The following is a 26,490-nucleotide window of genomic DNA, read 5'->3' as shown; positions in this document are numbered from 1 at the left end:
GAACACAATCATAGACATTTTAGAAATACTTCAAAGGAGAAGACAACAGAACAGTGAAGTGCTACTGACAGGTATTTTGTCTTAAATCTTTAATTTCGTGAAGTTTACTCTTACCAAAAGAATGTACCCACTCTTCCTCCCACACACACTAATTTACTGCACTCCAGACTGACATTTTTATACAATTCTGAATAACTGCAGGTCGTACAATTTCCCCTTTTACTAATTTCAATTACTCAATATAGTTAAGGCATAACTTACACCTTATCAATCACTTTTGGAAAAAAAAAGGCAATGCAAACTTGTGTCTACAATTCATTAGAGTTGTGAATAGCTCATTGAACATGACTTTCACACACACAGGCAATCCCACCTTCTGAAAGAACATGAGATAAGGTTACTTTAATCCTTTCAAAGAACTGCACTATTTTGCCTTCCTTTTATCCCTTTAAATATCCTTCCTAGTTAAGAAATTAACATTTTCTCTCATACAATTCTTACACAAATTGTGCTTTTACTTTTCTGCATCTCTTGTTAATTACATGATGTTATCTGCAATAATCTATTCATGAAGCACAGATAACTTTGGTTACCAATAAAAGGGAAAACTTAGCATAAATTGCTTAGCACAAAGTTAATCTTATAAAGCAAGGAATAAAGAGGATCTAACAGCTATTATATGATTTATCAACTTCTCTAAAAGGGTCACTCCACTTTTTTTCATGAGACTAATTAAATACCTTAACAATGTCATTGAAACTTCATGAATCTTTCAATAAAATACACCCTGCCTGCACAACATGTTTTCATTTATTAATCTCACTTAAAATGCAAAGAGCTAGGAGAACCCCATTGACAGTTAAGCAGGGCCATTCAGTTAATTCTTCTTATATGGTTTAAATGCAAAGAATAATGACCACTATAACCTATGACAATTAAAACTATAGCCATCTGTCACAAGATGTTAATCCTCTTATTTTGGCAACCCCCAGACTTTTCAAAAAGCCTTCCTAAACCGCCTACTTTTCTGTGCAAGGAACTGACTTTTCATCCTCTTGTGTAGGAAACACCACTCATATCTTGGATATGGTTCAAAAATTTTCAAGTAGAAATATGTATCTATATGTTCCACAAAACACAGGTCTTCAAATTTCACAGTACTTTGTTTTAGTCTGCATAGCACACAAAAAGGAATGACTCCTGGAAATTTTTTATCATAAAATTAATTTTAATATTTTTTTAAATACAGTTTCAATGATTCAGTATTGTTCCTCTGATGCCTATCACGTAAGTCCATCGTGGTGATCTAAAACCTAGCAAGCACCACGGCTTTTCCAAAAGATTTAGGATAAGATCACCTAATATAAAAGATGCACCTTGAATTCATGCCAATCATAGACAAAAAAGTTCAGAGTCCCCACAGAAGTCCAGACAACAGTTTTATGTTACCCACATGTGAATCTTTTTAAAGTTTCTGGAATTTTTTTCTGAGGGGAAAATGTATAAAGGTAGCCAAGCACTGGTTCAAGCACATGGACTGCACAGATCCTGGCACTGCAGGCAGACTGAGTCAGAGAGAATGGGCTGGTATTTTCAACTAAGCTGGAAGCAATTTTTAATATTATAATGTACCACGCAACTTGGACAAGCTCCTCTGACACTACTCAACTCCAAGAGGTAGAGTGTTGAGAGGCTTAGGCAGAAGTCCAGGTCATCTGTAAGAGAAGTCACCAATACCCTATTTCACTGTTTAGGGTCTCAGAATTCAGCCAAATGGAAAACCAGTACAAGCAGGAGAGAAAGGCATGGAATCCCCTGTTATTTAAGCCAATTTATGATCAAGTAGCTAAAATAAGTAACACAGGCAATACAGACAGAGATGGGTAATCCAAGCATACTGACAACCCCTAGTGGTGCAGGAGATAAAACCTTTTAGTATACAATAGTTCTAATTTTTAGCTTTAATCAAGTTTCATCCAGTTTCAGGACATCCCCGCAATACATCCAGCAGGAACTGATTCATGTTGCAAATGGAGACAAAAATACTCCCAATTTCAATGTGTTTCTAAGAGAAGAAACAAAGCAGAAGCGCCCACAAGCAACCACTTCTCCACAGGAGAACTTCTGCTTTAGAGAGTCCTTAATGAAATACAGACATAGAAAATGTATTGGTAACTAAATCCCAGCTCTAGATTTAAATTCCTAATTTAAAGTGCTGATGTGCAAAACAACCACACTCCCATCCATTTTGTATGGATGAAGGAAGAGTGTTTCCAGCAGAGACAGGCCATAATGAGAAACAGTGTGACAGACAAGCTAGTGCAGCCTGCACAGACTGAAGGAAGAGTAAACCCAAACCTCTCAAACCACAAACCTAAGGAATTTTTTAAACACTAAATTCTTAAACTAATGCATCTGGAAGATTCAGTTTCACTTTAGTTTGCAGTCCTCTGCAGGAGTGGGGTATAGAAGAGTGCATGACAATTTTTGTTTGGTGGCCTCTATCTTCATAAGATTAAGTACAATGCAAACAGAAATTGGAGAAAAAGTGTAAGGGACATAAGTGTCATTTAAAACAATGAACTCTCCCTTAAGAGATAAGGATTTGATAATCATTTATTAAAGGACAGTAAAATCCTTCTCCATATTTTCTGTGTTGAAAGCTAACAGTTTTATGGATGTGTAAAAAATTAAGGACCCAGAAACACTGGACCCCTCCTGCTCTCAGGATCAATGGGATAAGATCTAACAAAATTTACACCTTTCCCTTGGACTTCCCAGAGGCTACTCCTTTGAAGTATTATCACAGTGTTTATGTGTATCTCGGTGGCCTACAAGTCAGAGAACTTCAATGCAACCTGAGGATGACGCTCCTCCCTTTAACAAAAAATGCTCAGGTTGCTACAAAAAAAGCCAAGAAGCAGCCAGATTTATAGAAGACAAAAATCAGAATTGCTGCTAACATGGACTTTGAAAATGACCTGATTATTTAGTAATCAATTTACCTGATTCACAACTTTTAACTCTGTAAGGAAATCTCATTTTTGAGGTGTTCTGCACATCTCTGACCTTATAAACACATTGGTGTGAGAACTTTATATACTCAAGAGTTCCCAATATGCCTGCAGGTACTATTCATGTGTTGGGTAAGAAGGCCTGAATGCTTTTTATTCATTTTTGGGTATCCTACAGTCAACCAATAATATCTCTCTGAATTGCCTCATTTTTTTGTGAACAGTAGTGACTTACTGTTTTATAATAAAACGGAGCTTTTCCCCTTTCACATTCTAAAGAATTAGCAAGAACTGAAGGCACAGAAGGTGAACAAATACCAGTTTACAGATTTACTTTTTTTGTATTGTGATGACACAAATGCACTGAGTTATCTTTTAAAAGGACATTTTCTCATCTCAGTGAAATAGCCGAAGATAACTATACTATCACCAAATACTCTCTGGTATTATAATAGATACATTTTAGTTCTCTATTCCGTGTTTAAGCTCCAGACTACTCTTACGGCATTGTACTCAGCAAACTGTATATTTTAATTGGATTTCTTTACAAGTCTTGATTTCTGCAAAGTAACTCTTTAACAGTACTTAATTAATGGCAAAATAGCATATGCATAATACTTTTACCTCTTTGCCTTGATAAAAATCTGTGCTTTGCTTACAATGCATTAAAAGCTTCACATTCCATTTATACAAATAACAAAGTACAACCTATATATCTAGATAAACAAGAACTTTTTTACTCTGAGGATGCCTGAGCACTTGCACAGTCCTTGGAGATATTCAAAAGCCATCCACATGTGTTCCTGGGCAACTGGCTTCAGTTGGCCCTGCTTGAACAGAGAGATGGACTAGGTGACCTCCAGAGGTCAACCTCAGCCTCTGTGATTCTGTGTTTAGCAGGAAGTAAAGATGAGACTGAAGAAAATCTAGCATTATTAACACAGGAAAAAATAAAATCTGTAACTGTTTTTGCCTGGCTGTGCTAAACAGCAATCACCTAACACAAGAATAAATGACAGTAACTATAAAATATAAATGCACAAGTTTGCTGCTCTATTTTACTGTCTACAGAGCACGTGCATGCTGGAGCCAGCATGACAAGTTAAAGGGTTACTGCATTTAGAAACCAGCTATTTCTCTCTTATTTAATAGCTGTTACCATCATGTTTAGCTGCTGCTGCTCCTCCTGCAGATGGGAATTCATTGATATGATTAAATTTGATGGTATGATAATGTATGGTAATCGTGATTAATCAGAAGCCCACTAGCAAATGGAGAATGTTGGGTATTATGTCACCTGCATTTTAAACTGCATTCCCTCTATGGCAGCCTGACAATACTTGACAGCTGGAGGGATCTCATGCTGCACTTGCTTGCTACTACTTATAGATCTGATAACAGAAAGAGCCCATCATTCCTTCACTATCTTAAGTGCTGTAATTACAGAGCTTTGCAGTCAAGTTGTGAAAACAGTACCTGTTAAAAACCAAAGCCTTTTGCCAGCTGCTGAACAAGCTCTGTCTCACATCTGCAAGGGCTATAATCTGAAAGAAATGTAATTTGATGCAGCAGTCTCATTCAAACATGATTTGCATGAAATGCTGTGCAAAGCACTGTCCAAGAAATGTCAATCAACACCACCTGATACCATGTATCCTGTTAAATGAAAACAAAATGCTTTCTACACTACCTGTGATCTGCCACTACTACACAGCCATAGAGTGAAAATTTCATTTACTGTTACTCATTATAGTGAAGCCATAGCTAAAGCAGAATAATTGTGAGGAAGTAAGAGAATCATTTTCACATTGGCTTTTTATTTCCATTAACAGTTTGTCTCCTACATACGTACCGTTGCAAACACATACGAGTTACTAAATATCAGTTTAAAATGACTGACTGTGGTCAGATGCAGGGATATTTATATAATTAGTCTATACTGTGAGTACTGCAAAATATGAGACCACATTAATAACAATTGCTACAAAACCCTTACTCACATGTAGCAACTCATGACTGAATTTGAAACAACTGGGAAAAAATCTACTCCCTATTCACATTTCCCACAACACATGGCAAACACTATTGCAAGGAGTTTTGTTTTCAAAGCACTGCAAATTTCTGCCTCTACATCCTGTAAGAGGTGGTGCAGCCACAGACCCAGGCCCACTGTAGTACCATTAAGCCAACCAGTGTTTGGTTAAATGGTGGTGGGGTGATCCATGTCAGTCCAAGGATCACCCGGGAAAAAATAAGTAAGCTGTATTCTAATGTACCTTTTAGAATTAATTTGTATAGCACTAATGCGCTGCTTTCTTAAAAGAAATGTTTCAAGTAAGTGACCATAAAGGACAGCAACTTCTGTTCTGAGCAATGATTGGTCCCTTGTTTAAAAACCTCTCACAGATGAAATCATAAAGAAGTATTTAAAAACAGTGTCCGGAACACAAACAACACTTGAAAGCTCAGAATTCAAACTATTGTTTCCAGAAGTGTTGGAAAAAATGAATCAAAGCTAATCAACTGCCTTTCACAGCATCCATTTGAGACACCATCTAATGTGCTGGAGATCAAGTGGCAGCAGGCTGAATGAGAATATAAAGTTTACTAAAGTTTTTGAGGTTTAAAGGAAAAAAATGTATGCTCTGAGATAAAGATTATTCTAAAAAGAAGTTCTAAGTTCCATAAACAAATCAGGTCAAAACTCCCTGGGAATCAAAAAGACATACAACATATGCTATTCACAAGGGCCTGAGGTAAGTCACCCTAATAAAGTCTTAAAAATACTGAATAAAACATAATTTATGTTTTACAATTCAACTTTTTCAGACATGAATCCAACAGTTATCTGAAACACACCCACCCAGGACACTAAGGTGTCCTATCAAAAGAAAAAAGCTTTGTGCATTAAAAAATAACAAAGCCTTCCTGGCACAAATTAGTCAGGTAGACGCTAGTGCCACTGTATCTTGTGCTTGGTGCCACTTCAGACCATTCCCTCCGCTCTGAATCTCAAGTTGACCAAAGCTGACCAAACGTTGTCTGTGGGCTGGACACCTGCCCAGCTCACACCACATCCAGGGTAACAGGTTAAGAACAACAGCTAAATGAGAATTTATCCCAACTTCCTGAAAGTTTTCCTGGCAAAAGGCATACAAGCTCCATTAACAGGCTCTGCTCCCTCTGCAGCAGCAGTTTCAGAGGAGGGTCCGGGTCATGGACAGAGGGGGAGTGGCCTCAGACCTGAAGAATCCCTTTCTGCCTTCAGCAGGGTGAGGCAGGCTCTTCCCAGCTTCCTTTTCTCCACAAACCTGGATACTAGGGATAACTCACAATTTCTGGCTGAAGAACGCTGACACCTTCCCTCTGCCACGTTCCATCCCAAAGCGGGCATGACAACACTCCTTTCATTTTCGTATGTCCGTAAAATATTGCATATGTGTGTCACATGGTATTGCTTCAGTGTTCATGAAGTTCATAAATGATGTTTGAAGCCAAAAGCCTCTATAAATTTTTCTTCAGGCAAACACTGATTTATTTCAGACATGGAATAAAAAAACCTGGACCATCAGCTTAACTCCCAGCTTCATACTCACTAATGCCCTGGCCTCCGTAATAGTCAGTTAGCAGCAGCCTTCACATAAAGCATTTAGAAATACTTCTCCCATTTAAACTCTTCTTCCCTTGTGTTACGCCATCCTTCTTCACAGAACACAGGAATTGAAAGAGAAATTAGCCCACATAACAAACACAGGATGAAGGACAGGAATCACAGTGGTCCCTCTTGTGTAACATAAAACCCTCCAGCTCTGTCCCTGCACTGGGGCATCCACAAGAATTAGTAAATCGTTCAGAAAACACATGAAAATTTCAGAAGATCCATATGACCAGTCTGTGAATAAAGTCTTCTGCGACTTTCTTTTTAATGGATCAGTCCCCAAAGTAGAATGTGAAATACCAACTGTGACACTGGAACAGGAACTCGGGAAAAGGCCTCTTAAACACCTTAAAGCAAAGGCAGATGATAAAGCCAGACCTACAGGACTCTGCCAAAGAGGCTATTTAATCTATTCTTCAAACTGTTTAAAGAAAACATGCACTTGGCACTTGCACAGTTCCAGGTTAATTCAAACCATGCTTGAAGACTGGGTTACTATAAACTACAGCCACGAGTACTGTGCAATTCAGACAAGCAGAATTCACATCCTTAACTCCCATATCTCACAAGTTCACCATGTTTCTCAGCTGTGACACACCTCAGATTCACCATTTATTCAGTCCTTGTCAGCTGCATATAGCTCTCAAACATCATTCACACCAAGTCACCTCAAACACTTGGAGAGTAACAGATAAGACAACTTGATTGCTTGATTCAAGATTACTCTAAGTGTTAAAATAACTCTATGTAGGCAACACAGATTCATTCCCTTGCATCTTTTCCAGTATTCCATCTCTAAACATTCCAGAAGTTAAGTTTTAAGAAAGAAATAACTGAACAATGAGCTCTACCCTGAAATATTAAAACTGAGATTCAAGTTTAAGGGAATTTAATCAGTCCCCACTGTAAGCAGGTTCAGTCCTGATCAACGCTAGCCTGACATAGCACCACATTATTTCCTATAATTTAGGTCTCATGCCATACATTAGCATGTTCATTACAACTTTGTTCAACCCTTCAATTACATCCTTCTGCAGAAGGTTGTAAGAATTAACCATTACATGGTTACAAGCCATTTCATCAGCCCTAAATTAGCAACACCTGGTTTCCAATAGATTTATGACTGGCAATTGACTAGCTCTGATTGAAGTTCTTCCCATATTTGGAGCACACAGGCTCTCTGCACTGAGAGGTTTCTCTCCTAGGTAAGACAGGAACTCAGAGACAAATTCTGTTTCAGTTATGGCACTGATCACTTCTGGTCTCTTCTTGCAAGAATTTCATTACTTTTCATGTTTCCACCTCTGCCACATTCAATCAAAAGAAAGCACCCAGTTCAAAGTTCAAGGGGAAAGCAGACTGCAAATATTTAATTCTAACCCCACCATCTTTTAGAAGCAAAGCAATCAGAAAAATCAGTTAACTATTATCCTTTGATTATGCAATCTTAAAAAAAAGAGCAAATTCAAGTTATTACATATCCAGAGATTCTTTATACAATGAAGAAAAGGCTGAATGAACTGTAATCTGGAGTAAGTCTTTGATCTTTTTCAAGTGGCTTGTCAAAATTGTCTAACCACTGCTGCATTGCTTTAAGTCAACATTTATACATAAACAAGTGAATTATAATGGCACAAAGGCATCTGACATGTAACAGCAAAAAAGGTAGTTCTGAAGATAAAACGTTAGAGTCAGAAAGTAAATTTGTCTTCAGCTCAAGAGCTAACATACTACATTTAATAAAACAAACATGAGATATGTACACAGTGACACTTAATTCCTAATCCTAATATGACTGATAACCTATGCAAAATTTATAAAGTACTTCATAAGGGAAGTCCACTTTATAACTCAGTAAGCCATGGAAAGATGAAGCAACTTTCTCAGGGTCATGCAGCACATTACTGCTGAAGTAGAAAAAAAACCAGTGAGGGCAACCAAATGACAATGCCAGATCCTCTTAGTTAAGTCAACCCTCCTCCTCCTTATGAAAATTTAATTACACTGACTCTTTTCTGGTGCACTGCTTATATAAATAAAAAGGCAGCAAGTAGTCAAGTTTTTCCTGCAGGCTAAAGGAGCAAGAGTCCTACCAAAAAGTGTTCTATTTACTTTATTCCCTTTTAAAAACTGTTGCATATAGATTAGTTAGGTTTGCAGTACTTCTCAACTTGCAACCTCAAAAGTGAACAGAATTAAAATCTAATTTCACAGTCAATTTTGAAAAAAATTTATTTCCAGTTTTTCTACTCTGATGTAAACACACTTCAAAGATGCCAATTACAATGCCTTTACAGGTATTCCTTATCGTCCAATTTCTTTTCCATCCCAAATTGTGTTTACTGGCAAATCAACTTAGTGTCAAAGAATAACAAATGCAAGACAATTGTTTTCATAAAAAATAGCAATTAAAATTACTTTCAAAATATAAATAAGGTCTCCCCATAATACTAAAGGCTGTTGAAGAAAACTATTTTCTCTGAAAACCACAATACTTTTAATAAAAAAATAGCTCAAAAATATTTTAAGATAAAATATAACACAAATTTACTTAATGAAACTGCAGGTTTACTGCTTAACCTTTTAAGACTTCACAGAAGAAAGCAGAAATGTAAAGACTGTTTCTTTGCAAAATACAGACGTCACAATTCCTCAGCTACATGTTCTGTATGAAAAATAGTCTGCATTAAAAACAACCAGCTCTGCACTGGGCAATCAAAAGTCACAGCAGGTTTCTGAAATCTGTTTCTTTCCAACACATCTGATCTCTATGCCAGTAATTTACTGTGTGATACTACACAGATGTTTAGACACCTATTTTCCTCCTTCAACCCTGCACACATCAACAGAGGATATTTTTTGTGTGTTTTATATATTTGGGAAGCATAAAATACTTCAGGTAATATTACAAGCAAGATTTTCTTTTGCTTATTTTGATACTCTGCAAACCATTTCAACTAGAAATTTAGGGTAACCCAAACTGTGAAATGATAAGAAAAGTTCCAGAAGCATGTACTCTTTCCATTCAAAGAGTTAAAAAAAATTATGAAGTGAAATTAACCTAGTGAAGCAGCTAAGTGTCTTCTCTGTTTTCAAAATTAGAAACATAAAAGAAAGCAAGGTCGTGCAATGCCAGTTCCATTTTTATATATAAAAAACATGAGGGCATTGAAATACCTTTAGTAATGATGAAAATGATTGCTGCATTTTACAATAAATATGTATTACTGCTTTTTAAGCTTAGGGATTATTTCAAATAGCCTTTTATTACATCAAATAAAATAAGGATTCTATTTATACAGAAAGAGTCAAGTAATAAAATGAAGCCCATATTCCTTAAGACAAGATGCATTCACGCCTTTCCCACTGGAGAGACTGGTTCAACAATTTTACAGTTAAACGGAATTAATTCTACTCTCAAAAATCCATTGACCTTAAGCTTTTAACAAACATTTTCAACTGCAGAATGTATTGTCAATATTTACAAATCCTTAAAATTATATTTCACTGGAACAGCTTTTATTTGCTATATTAATATTTCCTTGCAAATGTATGCTTATCCATATCAGAGAAGAAGAAACAGCTGCTACTCACAGGAAATCTCTGGGGTCCTACAGCAGGTCGTGGCTGGGTGGGAACTGGCAGCAAGGGCACTGAAACAAGAAGCACCTTTTAACACCATTTGTTTTACCTAACAGTTGTTGTAGTTATTTCCAAAAGCAGTTGCAATAAAAAGCCATGATTAAAATCTGCTACTTTTACCCTCACATGTCACAGTTCTGACAATTAACTTTGAGCAACCGTTCCCTCCCCTGCAACATGCAACAGGGCAATTAGGATTCTCCTAGTTAATTTACATAATTTAGTTCTGCATTTTCCAGAATTAAATTGCTCCTTGTTGCAGGAAGGCAAACTAGAATAGTTATTCAGCCAAAGACATCTCTTAGACAAAGCTGACAGAGACACTAACAATAATTTCATGTTTCAAATGGAAGGATATATGATTAGTTTGCCTTCTCAACTTCACACCACTCAACATTTCCTAGGCGTCTCCCAGTTTCACCACCAAGCTACCACAAAAAGCATGGACATTAGAGACATTAAGTGGTAAAAATCACTGAGGGTAAAATGAGGCAGCTGCAATTAACAACACACAAAAACTACTTAGTCTGGCCTTGCCACCACAGTGGTGTGTGCAACTGTGATCACAGAATGCTGATCTCAGATGAAAGACTGCGATTGCATAGAGACACCAACAAGAATTAGGAGACCTTTTTCGGAAAAAAACCCTCAGAAACTAGCATTTCAGGGGGATTAACACAGATGATTTGTCCTCACAACTGCACTTGGAAACGCTAGTCACAGAAAGCGATTTCCCAAAACATTCACTGAATGTTATGGCAAAAAGCACAAAGCGGTACATACAGCTGGATCACCTTGAGAACTGAACTTATATTTGAATCCCCAACACAAAGTGTAATGACAGCTTTCCCATTTCCCAGTGTGCTTTTTATTTCCTCTCAGAATTGTCTAAGTGGTTAAAAATACAAACATTTCCATGTTAAACAGAAGGCCTAGAGAAGTTAAATAAAGCATTTTAAACTACAGAGAGTGCATTTGCTCATTTACTAAAAGCCTTTAGTAAGGTTCTTCTATCATTTGTTTTAAGCACTTCTGAAAGCAACAGAAAACATTTTCCAGGCAGGGTTATACACTGACTTTGCAGACAGCTACTGTGTTACACTTCAGAGCAGGAAAGATGTTAAGAAATGCTGCTAGTTTGAGAGCAAAGTTGGGTGCATTTCCCCAGCAAAGAAGTTTGCTCAGATGCCTCAAAAATCCCTTCTCCCTCGGTAACCAAGGCACAAGAACTAATACATTAGTGGGTTTTTTTCAGTTCATGTCCATGCCTGGCTTCCATCCACTTTTGTTAAGTGTTTGTCGTTTGCTGGTTCAGAGACTGATGAGGTAAACTAATTGCAGCAGTCTTTCAGCACGGGAGGACTGTGTGCAAGCTTTGTATCACATTACACCAGAAGATGACTTGAATAGTTTCATCCTGGCCTCTAATGAACATCTGTCGGTATCAAACAGCCATGGCCACATGGAAAAAATTGATAGGATGCTCTTGACAGACCTAGTCCTAAAATAGATCAGGTATTACAGGTCAGAGGGGCATCAAGAAAAATAGCATCAGGTGGGAAACAGAGAAATGTCAACTGAACAGAGCACTCAAGTCTACTTCAATATCCTGCCTCCAGCAGTAGCATATAAATTTACATATTCATATATTTTAAACAAATTAATTTAATACTCATGAAAGGTAGTAGTTAAACTTTGTGCCCTTTCAATCCTTGGACACTTGCTTGAGCAGCAGAGAAGTCTCAAGGCCTCATTTTCTTGATGTCAAATATTCCATAGGTATGAAAAGTATGCTTCAAAAATAATACACAGCATGTTGTAAGACACTATTTTAAGAAGATTAAATTGCTTCTTGCTATAAATTCCAATGCTATACTCGAAAAGATGAAGAAGCAATTCCCACACTGATTATTCAGGAGAATTACAACGTGATTTCTCCCAAGACACCAAACAGTTTTCAAAAGGTAAATGGCATACTGAGCTGCCATAAACTGCTCATTAGTTCATGTCAGTTTTAGCAGCACCACAGTATCCTTGAAATAGTTACTTGTGGTATAAACATTTAAGGGGAAAAAATGCAACACCTATTATCACAGGTTAAATCAGTATTTTCACAGTACATCTACGTACAGTCCTCCAGCACTAATAAACTGATTATACTCAAATTTGGACATGCATTCTGCAAAAATTACTACTTACAACTCAGAACTAATTTACAGAATAGGATACAAAGAAAAGAGAAAACTGTATGACAAGCAACAGACATGGGAGTCAAATGCCACAGAAGCCACAGCTGAACACCAACTGCACACACCTGCAGCAGATCCACAGAGGCTCATCTTTTAGGGGCTCAGTAGACCAAGTTCATAATCATTTATGAATCTTCAAAGACTAAAAATAGTACCAATTCATTTGAAACAAAACTGACTTGAAAGTAACTATTTCTTTGAATCAGGATTCAAGGCTGGGCAGGGAGATGGTGGCTACTGTAAGAGATTTGCCTTTGAAACATCAAAGGAATAAGCCAATGATGGGATTCTTCAACAGTGTTTCTACTCCCTTTCAGGCTGAAGTAGCTGTCTACTAGAGCTCTTAGACATGATATTTTATTCACATGAAAATTTCATAACAATTTACAGGAGGTTTGAGTCTATTTTAGAAAATACTGATATATTCAATGCATTTCCAGACTAACTCAAACAAAAAAAAAAAGTTTAAAAAGTATTTCTATGATCTGCAGTTAGGAAAAGTGTCCTTGGTGCTGGCAATTAGAAGTGTGTGAGCCTAATCCTGCCATAAAATTAGAGAGGAAAAAATGCCAGTCTACACTAAAACATGACAGCACACCATTAAAATTACCAGAACCTAAGTGTGCATATCATGCCCTTCCAGACATGGCATTTTTAGCTTCCAGGCATCACATCTTTAACAACCGAATCCCAATAAACTTTGCACCTATCTGACTGTATTCTCCAGTGTGTAAAAGCCCTCATGTATCTGGAAGTATGTTCAGCCAAGAAGGGGCAGGACATCATCAAGAACACAAAGTCAATCTGATGTTTCATCCTTCCTGGTACCCTGAAAGAAATGATGCTGCAAGTGAAACACATCCTTATGTTGTCAACCACCAGTCTCTGCCTACTGGGGCTTCAAGTAGATGGATTAAAGGAAGATTTTTTTAAGAGAAAGTTTGGAACAGCACTCCCTACACTGGAATGTCTATCAACCATTTGCCTGCAGTGACTGCTTTAAAATTCACCTTAATATGCAAACACCATTGAAGATTTTAGAATTATGCTCATTTATCTATTATCTGATTTCCAACACATTTTCATGTTTTCCTTAAGTGTGCAAGTTTACTTTCCTGTAACACAACTGTACTGCTACAAATTAAGACTGAGATGGCCACTACTCTCAGTCACTGCAGGAGACTCAGCTTCTAATATATGCTCTCTAATCGAAAAGATTAAATTTCTACAGTGACTTAAAAGATTGTATTTAACAGTATGCTGCACACCTATTAGCAGAAAAATTCAGTAGTCTTGCCAAGGACTCTTTCAGTAGAATGAATGGCACAAAGGGATTTCATATGAAGCAGCTGCCATCAATACACAGAGCAAAGAATGTCCTTGCTGAATGCAGGTTTTAACACCATTCAACAATCAATCACTCCTTCTCCAGGGCTGCTCAGTCTAAGAGAACCCCCAGACTTTCACAAGCCAAGAAATGAATGTGCACATAAAGTCAGCAGGTGTAAGATCTAAAATAATCCAAGAACCCCCATCCCTCTTACAAATCCAATACTGAAGCTCTCCTAACCTGCAGGAGGTACACAACTCTGTGGAAATGAAGACTGAAAAACAGACTATGAACAAGATCAAGCAGGAGACCTGCAACAGCCACAGTGCCACAGACATAGTGGTAAAGCTGAGAAGAGCCTGAAGCTGCCCAGTAATGTGAATAAAAACTCCTCAGGCAAAAGAAAGAAAATACACTGGTACACTTTTGACATTAGGCAAAATCCTCAATAGCCATTCCCAGCATTATGATCACATCTGATTATCTGGCTATAAAAGGTCTGGTACTATTTCACAGGGACAGAGAAAAAGCATCTAGAATAGTGTAAAAGCAATTTTTGCTACTCACTAAACAGTAACTTACTTTGGTAGTACTAGAAAAATGCACAGAAGGCACAAATCCAAGAGTAAAGGGTCTTTTGGAGTGTTTCCAGATAATCTGTCCTCACGCATAATTTGGTGGGAAGCACCACAGGGAAAAGCAAAATAAGCTCTCTGACACAGCTACTACAAAGCCATCTGTGAGAAGCACAACAGACCTCCATATACTGGCAATATTCTACCCTGCCAAATTCCTGTTTTTCATTGGTCAAATAAATGAAGCAAAGATAGCACTGGCTTGGAGTTCTGATGTAAAGGGGAAAAAGTAGAGAAAAACTAATGGTAAATATCTATAAATATTTATGTGTTTCTTCAGTCTGTCTTGTCCCAACATAATCAGAAATCAGAGCTATGCAGGTGTCTCTTTTTTTAACCTTCTTTGGGATTAAACACTTCCTAAATAAGCAGTAACACCAACAGCTTTGCTGAGAGCTACCCTAAGAAGTGTATCCCAAAGAACGTTTGTGTTAACTTAGGGAAAAAACACTTGTGTATTTGCAAATCAAAACAATTACAGATGTGGCCCTGAAAGGAGAATTGAGGGCCCATTATCTTGTTAAGTAAGGACAGCAATTGGTATCTTTCACAGAGCAATTATATTGCAAGGAGTGCCTCAGTACCTTCTCACCAAAACAGGTAGATGGTCATTCTGCGAATGGTTGGAATGTCCTGGGAAATGTACAAACTGCAGTACTTCCCTAGTTTTGAAAACTGACACTTACTGTTTTTTGAAACACACATTCTCTTTTTCAGTTTCCATTTTCACTGCTCTTCACAGGCTTTACATTAGAACAGCAAACATGATAAAAGCTGAAAAGGCTTTGCTTGTTCAGCTGGCCACAGTCCAACAACATTCTGTCTTACTTCTGGCAAAACATTTGTTTCAAACTTCATGAAAAAAGAGCAGCCTAAAGCACATTTCCATGAAGTGATAAACAAACAAATTGTTCCATCCCTGGCAAAGAATGAGATGAGTCACGCTTGCATGACTGGGAAGGTGTTCAGAAAGCTCACCTTGTACAGGCGTCACTACTGTCCCCTTGAAATGTGGATTTATGTGTATGTTCTTCGGTTGCTGAGGTGTCACTGGAGGGGGAGTCATCATTATTCGAGGCGTTTCTATCTGAGGGGGCATATGTAGCCCTGGAGGAGGAGAAGAATGATGCTGATGCTGTAAAGGAAGCAGAGATTGTAACTGTTGCTGCTGCTGCTGTTGTTGCTGCTGCTGTTGCTGCTGTTGTTGTTGTTGTTGCTGCTGCTGCTGCTGTTGCTGCTGGAACAGACTCATAACAGGTTGCTGGTGTGTTGGAATTAACCTCTGTGAGTGAGTCTAAAGTCAGACAAAAGAACAGAGTCACTAGGCTTTTAAGTTAAAATATCTTGACATAAATGAGCACAAAACCAAGACATCTCTGGAGAACAATTAAGGCCAATTATGAACAGAGAAACTTCTTTTTCCTATGATCAACTGGAACCACTAAAAAACATCAGCACAGAAAAGCAAAGGAGCAATCGAGAACATTCATATGAAGGAGAGGACAGCAAAGAGCAAGGAACACACAGGGAATGCAGACACATTCACTCATTTTTAACAGTGAAACTGTCTAGTTTCATATGGCAGGGTTCTGCCTATGTCAGTGGAAACTGTTATCAACTGCAATAAGGTGTGCGTGAAGATCAGTAGAAATCTGAGTCCTAGTATCCAAACAAATCCACTACCTTTTGTCTCATCTATAAAAGAGCCTTTCTGAGGTAACAGACCTAGCACCATCAACTGAGGTCAAAATACAAATTCTGATATCAGTACAGCACAAATTCAAATACCCCTCAGATACCAGTGCAGCACAACTATCCATATTGCTTGAAGAAAAAACTCATTTAAAGATACCTTTCAAAGCTATCTTCCCTAACACACAAGAAAGTCTCTTGCTCAACTCTCAAAAACAACCAGTGCTAATAAAAAAAATATTGTTTCTTTCCAGAGACATTCTTCTGCCTCTGAAGTCACTGATACTAGATATCAGTCCTACTCCAGTACCTTCCACAGCAGTGCAAGAAGCGACTCAAAGAGGCAACCTTTTAGCAACAAGGATGTGACAGATTGTTTCTTTCAACAGCCATACACATAAAGCAAAGCAGCTACATAGTGTGCACAGGCAGTCACTGTGATGAGCACAAAAAATATTTACATTTAAAATCAAAATAGCTTGCAAGGACTGCAGCAAAATAGAAAAAAAATTTCAACCTTCAATGCTTGAAAAGCACGAAATACTCTACTGCAGGGCTCTCAAGCGCTGAGATATGCACCGACTCCTGCCAGTGACCAGCACCTACTTACTGCTGTTGGAAAAAATCACCTTTGTTTTACACAGATGACCTTGTCCTGCAAAGACATTTACAGACTTTGTTCTACAATCTCAGCTTCCAGTATATTTTATAACAGTGAACAAAAATAAGTGTTGACCTCTTGATCACTTGCCACAGTTGGTTTTGGTTTTTGTAGGGGTTTTTTGATGGAAAAAGCAAAGTCTCTTAGATTGCGATACAAAGCACAGGGGAGAAAAATAAAGTAGAAACAAAACTAAATTTCATTTGAAATCCCAAAATAACTTATCTAGTAGTGAAGTGGTGATTACTGTCTAGGGTTTTATTTACCTCCACAGTACCATAGCTTATATGCAAATAGATTTTTTTAAGAAGTATCAGCAAAAATATTATCCCGACAGAACCCAAGAAGTATTTTACAGAATCATTTTTTAAACTACATTATTATGAATAATGTGAGACTGAACATGCTTCCATGTTGCATGTAGAAGACATCTCAGAGGAATTCAGTTTTTCCTCCATCCTCATGCAAACCAGCAGGTAAGTCTGACTGTGATCTATCAGTCAAAATCCACTTCTCATTTGGAGGCCTTGAGATTGCTCAAGCCAGTAACAGGACTAAGCACACACTTTACAATCGTCACATCACAGAAAGCCCACATTGCCTAACAGTGCCCTGAAAGAGCAGAAGGCGGAATATATATCCCACCTTTGCAAAGATTCATGATTTAAAATGCATTTCTCCACAACTTCCTGAAAGGATGCTCAAAGAATACTAAGGATTAAAAGGTACCATTGTTGATGGCTGGTTTGGCAGCAGTGCAGGCCTGTGATCCTTCATTCTTCCCCTATCATTATTGTCTCTCCTTTGTTCTCCCATTCCGTGGCACATAACTGAGCCTCCTCTTCTCCCTCCTCTCCTGGAGCCATAGCGTCCCTGCTTAAGCTGCCTTTCCCTCTCTTCAAATTCACGTAATGCTGCTTGGGCTTCTGCAGAAAGCTCTGTTGAGAGAGAAATTAGGAAAAATATTTTAGCTTTGCGCTGAAAAGCTGGAAAACACAATGGCAAATAAAACAGTGCCAGAACTATAGAAGCATCCCTGCAACTAACACAAAATTTGCAGGCACTTTCATCTCCTTTAGGTGGCATGTTAACATTTCATTAAAGACATCTTTTAAAGAAAAGAGCACAGATACTTGTGTCTTTTGCACAGGCAAAAAGCAGCAGATAAATGAAACAAACATGAACAAAAAAGGTTTGGTTGTTTTCTTTTTGAAGATGGTATATTGAAATCTGCCTTTTTCTTTAAGAGGAGGCTATGGCTCCTCTCAAAGTTCCATTATCTTTAACATCTCACTTATCTGCAGATGTCAGGCAAGACAATGAATCTCCAGTAAACTTTACAGTAAAGGATCTGTTGAGTCTTCCACATAAACAGATTTTATCCACCAGACTTCTGCACATGGGGCTGTTCCGAAGGAGGATTTTCTGCTTGCTTAAGTGTGTTTCTAGCACATAACTACTTAATTTTTATTTTATTGTATGTGGTTTAAGAACCAGCTGTACTTCACAAGTGATAATTCCACTAAAGAGAGAGCACACGTTAAACTCTGTGCTTAGCTCAAGTCGAACACATGGCTGCTGATAACACCCACCCAACTCACGTGATAGGTAAACATTAGAGAACACATGGTAATCAACAAAGATGACATATTTTCTTGAAACCTTGGACAATGCTGACAACATTAAGCAAGAAATGATGCAGTAATAGACCCAGGTAATGAAACTACTTGAAAATACAGAAAAAGTCTACAACATACCTCAGGAGACACACCACGAAAGTATATGCCGTACCACACACTAGGTTTCAATCAATTAAAAGGAATAATAAACCTTAACTCAAATATGCAGCTGAGTCTTTTGCCATGTGCCAGTCAGATCCTTTGTTACCCCTAACATTGATTTCTGCCTCTAACAAGGCAAAATTAAACCACTAAAAGCAAACACACTCCTGACAAAAACATTTTGAATTAATATAGTATATATAATTTGCAATACTACACAGTGGTCATAATACCTGAGTATCAGAATAAAAATAATTTGTATGTGGCATGAGACACTACTACATCTCCACACCACTAGATATCCTCCACCAAGAATATAAAACTAAATCAATTAGAAAACTCTTACAGTTTCTTGTGAGTCTAAAGGCCAAAGCTACTTAAACCACCTTCTTAAACATCTTCATAAGTAATCTCTATTAATCTTTGAAGTTGAGGATTGACAGAAGGGCAGAAAAGGGTGAGCACTGAGCATTCCCTCTGCGGCAGTTGTTCTTACTTGGCTACAAAAACTACCTGCATGACTGAGCTGCAACGACTGTAAATTTGCATGTCCCAGTTTTCAGAAATATTTATCACCTCCACAAAGCAGGAGCTTCTCAATTTTTAAAAGTTCTGAACTTGCTGATGGCCTGTAAGAACACAGCAAACATGACAGACTTCTAAAAGCCCAGGATCTCCCAGTTTCCTATTTCATTTCTGCATGTTGGTGGTGAGAAAGTTTCTCTACCTCCTTTTCTCTCCACTCTGACACCATAATTAAATGGGATAAAACCTTAACAGATACTCTCATGAAATGCTACCTTTGCCCTCAAGCCACCTGCACAGCAGAGCCCACAACACTCAGGCTTTATCAGGAAAATCTTACAGAATGCTTAAAATGAGTAAAGGAACGACAATCTCTCAAATCTTAAGTACCAAATGTGCATTTCTGACAAAAATTAAGACAAATGTACTCTTGCCCAAAGCAATCAAAAGCATTATATGGAACTAAAACAACCACCATCTTTGGTCAGCCAGGGATCAAAAAAGCTGGTTTGATGGGAAAAATAGAGCTCTGATTTAAAGTCTCCTTCCTCCCCACACCTGCATCAAGTTGTGTTTCTTCAGAAACCCACAAGCATGAAAGGGCAAACGTGAGCTTTAACTTGAGCTGCCTGAAAAATAGACCACTACTTCCCATACATCCATGGGGAAAAACAGTGCCACTGTGCTGCAAAAGAGTAACTCTCTTTCCCTTATCCAGAAGGGATACAAATCCTGCACAGCATCCTGGGAATGCTGCCGGTTGGACAGCTGTTTTGTTTTCCCAGGAATAGGACAGGCAGGGCAACTGCTCTGCCATCTTCCACACTACAACCCTGAACTCAGCAAGGCTGTAGTCTGGAAAATAAAAGTTCAGTCATTCCAACAGGTACCTACCACTGATAGTCATGCAAGATAAGAAGCAAGCTCCTATTAAATAGCTTAGAAATCACAAGTGAGGACAGCAATTTTTAATGAACCTGGGAACAGAGCCAGGCTTCCTAAAAAGTAAGATTATGGCCAAGTCTCTCAGCAGTACACATTGAAGGACACTGAATAGAAACAACTTTGGAAGAAAGAATGGGCTGCTCCTAACAAAATTACTTCAGAGCACTATGCTGATTAAGCCTGGGGAAGGGATGACAGCATCCATGCAAAATCAAGTCTGTCAATCGTGGATATGCAAAATCACTCTCTTCAAAGTGAATAAATTGTTTTACTCCTCACTTTACACAAAATTTCTCAAACTTTTAAGGCCATGTCCTTAAAGGCACAGTTCACATGCTTAGTTTTTCAGTCAGGAAAGTGAACACATGAAACACTAATTTTGGAAAAAAATATCCCAAACAAAACATTAATTCACATAATTCCCCATAAATTCACATTGATACTACGTCTATGACCACAGAAGTACAATATAACCATTTGATTAAAAAAAATTATGTCAACATCAAGCATACTTTCCCCACAACACGCCACTGAGGGCAACAGTGAAGAATTGTGTTCATACACAGAAGTTCAAGTTCAGAACCACAGACAGACTGCAAAAGTTAAGACTGATGCCATGAATACTTCGAGTGCTGCATGTATCTATACATCACCACACAGCAAAATATAGTCAGCTCTGTTATTAGAGGGGCTGCATATTGAATTTGAGACCACTGTGTCCCACATACAGAGATCAAGCAGAGGAGATGGTTTTGCAAGGAAGGAAGCAACAAAAATAGTCCCTGCTTCCCTGAAAGCAAGCTCAGACTGCTCAGTAGAGAAAAGGTGATGAGCAGAGGAAGAAGAGATTCTCTCTCCCTCCCTGGGCTCTTCCAAAGCACAGCTAGGTACTCACATGACTACTGCTTCTCACTGGCTAAGAACTTGTGCACAACTATTAAGACATATTCATTTACATATGTATGCAGTACCCTGTCATTTCTTTTCTCCTCATCATCCAGATCTGCAAACTGATTACATACTCTGCTTCTGGACACAGAACAACTGGACAAATTTAAAACACTCACTTTAATTTCCTAGCCCTCCCTGAAACCTCAGCCACCAGTCATCAGAGTGAACACGAGCCAACTAAGCAGGGCATAACAAGAAGTACTGCCACATCCAATTGACCTTTGTTAACACTTTGCAAATGGTTCTGCGCAAGTCTAAGTTTGGGTTGCAGTTTTTTTATTACATTCAGAGGGAATACTTTAGTAATACCAAAGACATTTTTCCTCCTCACATTCCTTAACAGGTGACTACATCCAGAGAATAGTGGCAATTCCCACTCTGAGAAGACTTCAACTACACGCACTGAAAGAAGTTACGTATTTCTTACCAAAGGTGACAAACTTGATGTCGCTAGAAATCAATTGCATAGAAGTCCTAAAATACCCCTCTTCTGAACTCTGAAAAGCCATTCTTTACATTATCTTGGATAAAGAAATGTTTAGGAAAGATCTCAGCTACATTTTTGAGAACACAGTATTTTTACATCAAGACAAGCACACACTTGGTCTCATCTTGACTGTATTTCTCACACACACAGTTAATGCTGTGAATCAGCAATTATTTTTCTAGTGTCTCTAAGTGTCAAAATTAATTTCACTATCTCTGGTAATAAAATGGTTTCAAATGACATCTTTAATCAGTAAGTAAGAATGCACTCCTCCAATAGAGACAAGCTGTCACAAAAGGTCACCAAAATGTGACAGGATGGAAATTACATTTGTAACTTCAACTGAAATGTTAATTCCTCTTTAAGTGTTTTCTGAACTATGTTCATATTTTAGAGTAAGGAGATGTAGGTCTGCAATGAAATTTCATTTTTAAACCACAGCAGCTGTAAAAATTTGCTCTATACTCTCAAAAGGAAGCAGATATTTATATGCAAACAAGAATTTTTTGCAGTTTAAACCTTCAACCACAAGGTCAGTTATCTGGTCTCTATCAACAAATTATCAGGAAAAACTAGTACAAGTAGAAACCACTTTGCAACCACAAGAATGTGTTCCAAAAAATCTCTTTCTAGAATTATCCACATTTGCATTATCTTTCCCATATATCTCAGAGCTACATCCCAGACCACTTAGAATTACATTTAAAAGTCTAATTCAAATCACAGTTCCTTTAACAGCCAAGCTCCACTACAGGTTTTCTCCTTATTGGCTGGTCTTGTGTTTATATTAAACTTAAGAATAAATCTACAGATACATGAAAACAAATGCAATTGTAATTTACCTTACAATTATGTACTGAAATTTAGTTATTGCAGTACAGTCTTGGTCTTGAAATACTCTGTTTTGTAAAGCCACCAGCACCTTTTGTACAAACAAGATACGGTCTCTATGTCGTTTGTAGAAATATGGTTTCATGGTTGCAAACACATTTGGAATGCACCTCAGCTGAACCACCCTTTGCCCTTTACTATCATTCATCACAGCTCTGCAAAACAGTCCATTGCCTCAAAACCTCACCCAAAGTTTCTGGAATGTTTCTCCTTTCTCTTGTCACATCTGAGAGCCTGATGATTGTTCCTTCTTTCCGTTCAGTTTTGAAACGTAATCGTCCAGACTCTTCGTCATCATCCTCCTCTTCATCAGATTCTTCTTTTGTTTCTTCTTGAAGTTCCAGAGATCCAATAGCTGCCTAAATCACAAAAAACAGAGGACATGCAGCCTCAAAAGAACAAGTCGCTTGCAATCAGTGTCAAAAAGCAAAGCTTTCTTTAAAAGCCCCTTTCTACAAATTTTGCTGGCATTACACATTGTGCTCATATATAATTCAGTGAGCATTTAAGAGCTTGGTGAATTTTTTAGAAATATAAATACTTGTACTATATAATAAACTATGAAGTAAAATCTATTTAGAAAAGAAATTTGCTGTAATATTTAAGGGCATACTGAAACTCCAGTTGGAAGCTCCATCTGATTAGTAGCTACTTCTGCACACAGATTGACATTTTACCACTGAATTGACTAAGATGCAAACCTTGGTTACTACCAGATTCAAGGATTCAAGTAACAAAACCAGTAAAATCTTAATTTTTGTTCATCTTTTAACAACTGTCAGTCCTATGCTGTTAAAAAAACCCAGCCAAACAACAACAAAACTAAGATAACCTTGCATTTCAATCTCATTCCCCTAGGTATGTATGCCTTCACTCTGTCTGTTCCTCAAATACTTTTCAGTTTTAATTCAGTATTGATGGGGAGAATGAGAACAGGATTGGATAAAATTTGGAAATACTAAATTTGTATTCTGGAATGCTACCGGAATGCTTCTGGAATTTACCTTCCAGTTCTCTCTAAAACAGAGAACATTTATTTAAATAAAACAATGTTCCAAATGACAATGGATTCCTCTCCTTCAAATTAATATAAACTAAAAAAAAAAATTCATTTTCCCGTGCAGGCCTGATGAAAATAATGTTCAGAATGTTACACAAGCTATATTTGATTTCTACAGTTGAAAATGAGAAGTGTTCTAATATTGTATGATTCTCCATAAAAATTTTTGGTCACTGTGTATTTGATTAATTCTTGTACAAGCCTATTCGTTCATTTCTTAGGGCCTGCACATGCATTTTAATTCTATGCAAAGCCACTAAATACATCATAAATTTTATGCTGCTTGAGGACAGTTAAAAAATGAGCCAAATCTAACACGCAAAAATGGTTTAATCTTCTAATTAACCAGATCAGTGCAGAAATTTATATGAGAAAGGCACAGCAAGTGTGACAGTCATGTGGACAGATATTAAATCACAAATGAAGAAAGAATTAATGGCATAATTGTGCAAGAGATTGCAAATTTCCCTATCCAGCAGCCTAACTTCATCCATAACCAAAAAGAAATGTGGAAAGCTGTATCAGAGACAGGGTGACCTGGCAAGACAGTTTCTGCTTTAGAAGACAGCAAACTTTTATGAACTCAAGCTCAAAGCTACTCTGGATTTGGTCTGGTGAATGAATGATCTGTATACTTAGTTACAGGGCATTAATGTGCTCAAGTTGTGTTTTATCCATTCCAGACAAACTTTTAAGCATTACATTTCCTCACCTCACAAAACTGCTTTAAGATATAGCTAAGAGAACAGTCAAATTTTACAAAAGGCTTTAAGGCTTTCACGTTATAAATATATTTATTTTGGTGTAACATTATCATATTAAAAAAGAAGCAGGTAAAAACAACAGACAAAGCAGGAAAAAAACCCTTCAAGACTGAAATAAATCCAAACTTCAAAAGCAAACCCAAACTGAGCACAACTGGTCTAATTAACATATCCACATATAATCAAAATACCTTTGAGGACAAGCAGTTGATACTCATGAAACACAGGAGGGATGTTAGCAAGGAAAGAGATGCTAACATGGTTTAATAAAAACAAACAACACCAAGAGAAAGACAGGGTTGGCATTTCAAAAGAGGGATTCCCAAAAGAGAAAGGAGTAGCAATATCACTATCAAATCTTTATAAATATCACAAACCCCATAATTTTACTGTCTCACTGCTTCTTCTAAGAAACTTTCCCTTCAGGACCAGGATTTGGAAGTCAGAAGTGGAGCAGCTGTTTTGCAAGACATACTCACACTACACTGAGCCTCCTGCTTTACGCTAAAGCATAAATCCCAGACACATCTACTCTCTATGTCCACCTCCCTTAAAAGCTACATTGGAATTCTGGTTTTTATTAATCAAAGACTGGTCTCAGTCATGTAATCCCATCTGTGAGTGCTAAACTTAATGTGCAAGGCTTTACGTGCAGCTCAAACTTCAGAATCAGAACTAGAAAGGTTAATGAAGTCTACACTGTCCTGGAAACTTCCGCTGTGTTTTAACAAAATGCTATTAAAAAAAAAAAAAACAAACCAACCTGTAGAAACTCTGTTGCATTTTGATAATTATTCATTCTGGGGAAAAAAAAAAAAATCTATTCTAAAAAGAAAACATCCAAAGTTCTGACAAACTACCAGACAACTGCTTAGCTACAGAAAAATAAAACCAAAAAATCTCAAACTTTTCTAGACTAGCACTATTTTACTCTTACTGACTTACACCAATTCTGTAGTCTTGGTCTGACTCACTTTATTCATCAGCATAAAGCTCATGCCACCCACTAACTAGTAACAGCCGTACAAGCATTAAGTATCAAAGAAAAAAAAAACCAAAAAATCAAAGGAGCCAATGAAAAAGCAGGCACCAAGGCAACTCAGTGCTGGAGAACAGTAACTAACCCACACCCAACTCTGATTACACCTATTATTGAGGGATTTTGCAACGGAGATACAAACACATCTGACAGCCACCCATATGCTCTCTCCATACAGCTCCAGGAAAGCTTGGCTGAGCAGGGTAGCAGCACACACCCTTCCCCTGCAGTTTGTTCTGCAGTTCTACAAAGCAAAACTTCTACATGATCTTTTCCCGCTTCCAGCCAAACAGAAGGAGCTGTTTTGCCAAGATGCATGAATGAATTCTGTGTTTCAAAAAGACACAACTGAAGACAGAGAATTAAGACATTATTAGTTACAGGATTATTTAATACTTGCTAATCACGAATATCTTTGCATATATATAAACAGTCCTTGAATGGCCACTTGAGGTCATTGGACTGGACTCACAGCCAAGGCTTCTCAGCAGCTCTCCTCAAAGGAAGCTTTACATCTCCCATTATGACACCTTGCACAAAGCTACCAAAGAGCTTTGCTGGCCCTTACACAGAAACAGAATGACCTTTCTTCTGCCATGAGGTCAGGGGTTCCTGCCATTCTTAGAAATAACTATGCCATAAATCGCAGCCACTGAGCAGAACTCCTCACACGGAGTTACGATCTGCTATGGAGAAGGAGTGAGTGCTCCTGCCCTGAAGAGCTTACAGGCAGATGCAGGAATGGTAACTGACACAGCCCAAGGGAAGCGCAGAAACACTGACAGCATGATCCTCCCAAACATGGCATCCTCCCAGCAGTGTTCAGGAGAGCTTTGTGCCAGAGATTCATAAGATGTGCAAACCCAACTAAATTAAAGGTGAAACAAAGAACTTCTACTAAATAGCCATAAAAAAGGAAGTGGAAGCATCTACTAGAGGTTAACACTGAAGCAGCATCAATTCTTCAATCCTAGGGGATCAAGAAATAAGGCAGGTAAGAGGATATTACACCTATTCTAAGGGCACCTCAATTTCACAGATGAAAAATGGGAGTAAAAAAGTTAATCTAAGTGCCTTAAAATATGTTTCAAAATTGGATGGTTTGATTTGCACTCTTCTCACCATTTTCCTCCAAGCTGGCAAGTAGTGTTTTCAAACTTGAAAAA

At 37.8% G+C, this 26,490-nt stretch overlaps 1 protein-coding gene across 5 annotated transcripts in view; it reads right to left on the bottom strand.

The window, feature by feature from the left end:
- Positions 1 to 26,490, bottom strand: part of RBM33 (RNA binding motif protein 33) — a 99,244-nt gene that overhangs the window by 48,468 nt on the left and 24,286 nt on the right. For 4 of the 5 annotated variants that reach the window (XM_082283691.1, XM_082283692.1, XM_082283694.1 and 1 more), the window contains exons 7-10: positions 22,649 to 22,820; positions 17,611 to 17,819; positions 15,507 to 15,822; positions 10,267 to 10,325 (exon numbers count right to left, since the gene is read on the bottom strand). In XM_082283691.1, coding sequence (XP_082139817.1) covers positions 10,267 to 10,325; positions 15,507 to 15,822; positions 17,611 to 17,819; positions 22,649 to 22,820 — 756 coding nt within the window. The remainder of the gene's footprint in view (positions 1 to 10,266; positions 10,326 to 15,506; positions 15,823 to 17,610; positions 17,820 to 22,648; positions 22,821 to 26,490) is intronic. The other variant, XM_082283693.1, reaches the window with a different exon arrangement.

This window comes from Coloeus monedula (genome assembly GCF_965178545.1).
Source record: "Coloeus monedula genome assembly, chromosome: 1".
Classification (NCBI taxonomy): domain Eukaryota; kingdom Metazoa; phylum Chordata; class Aves; order Passeriformes; family Corvidae; genus Coloeus; species Coloeus monedula.
This window is presented reverse-complemented; position numbering and strand designations above follow the sequence as displayed.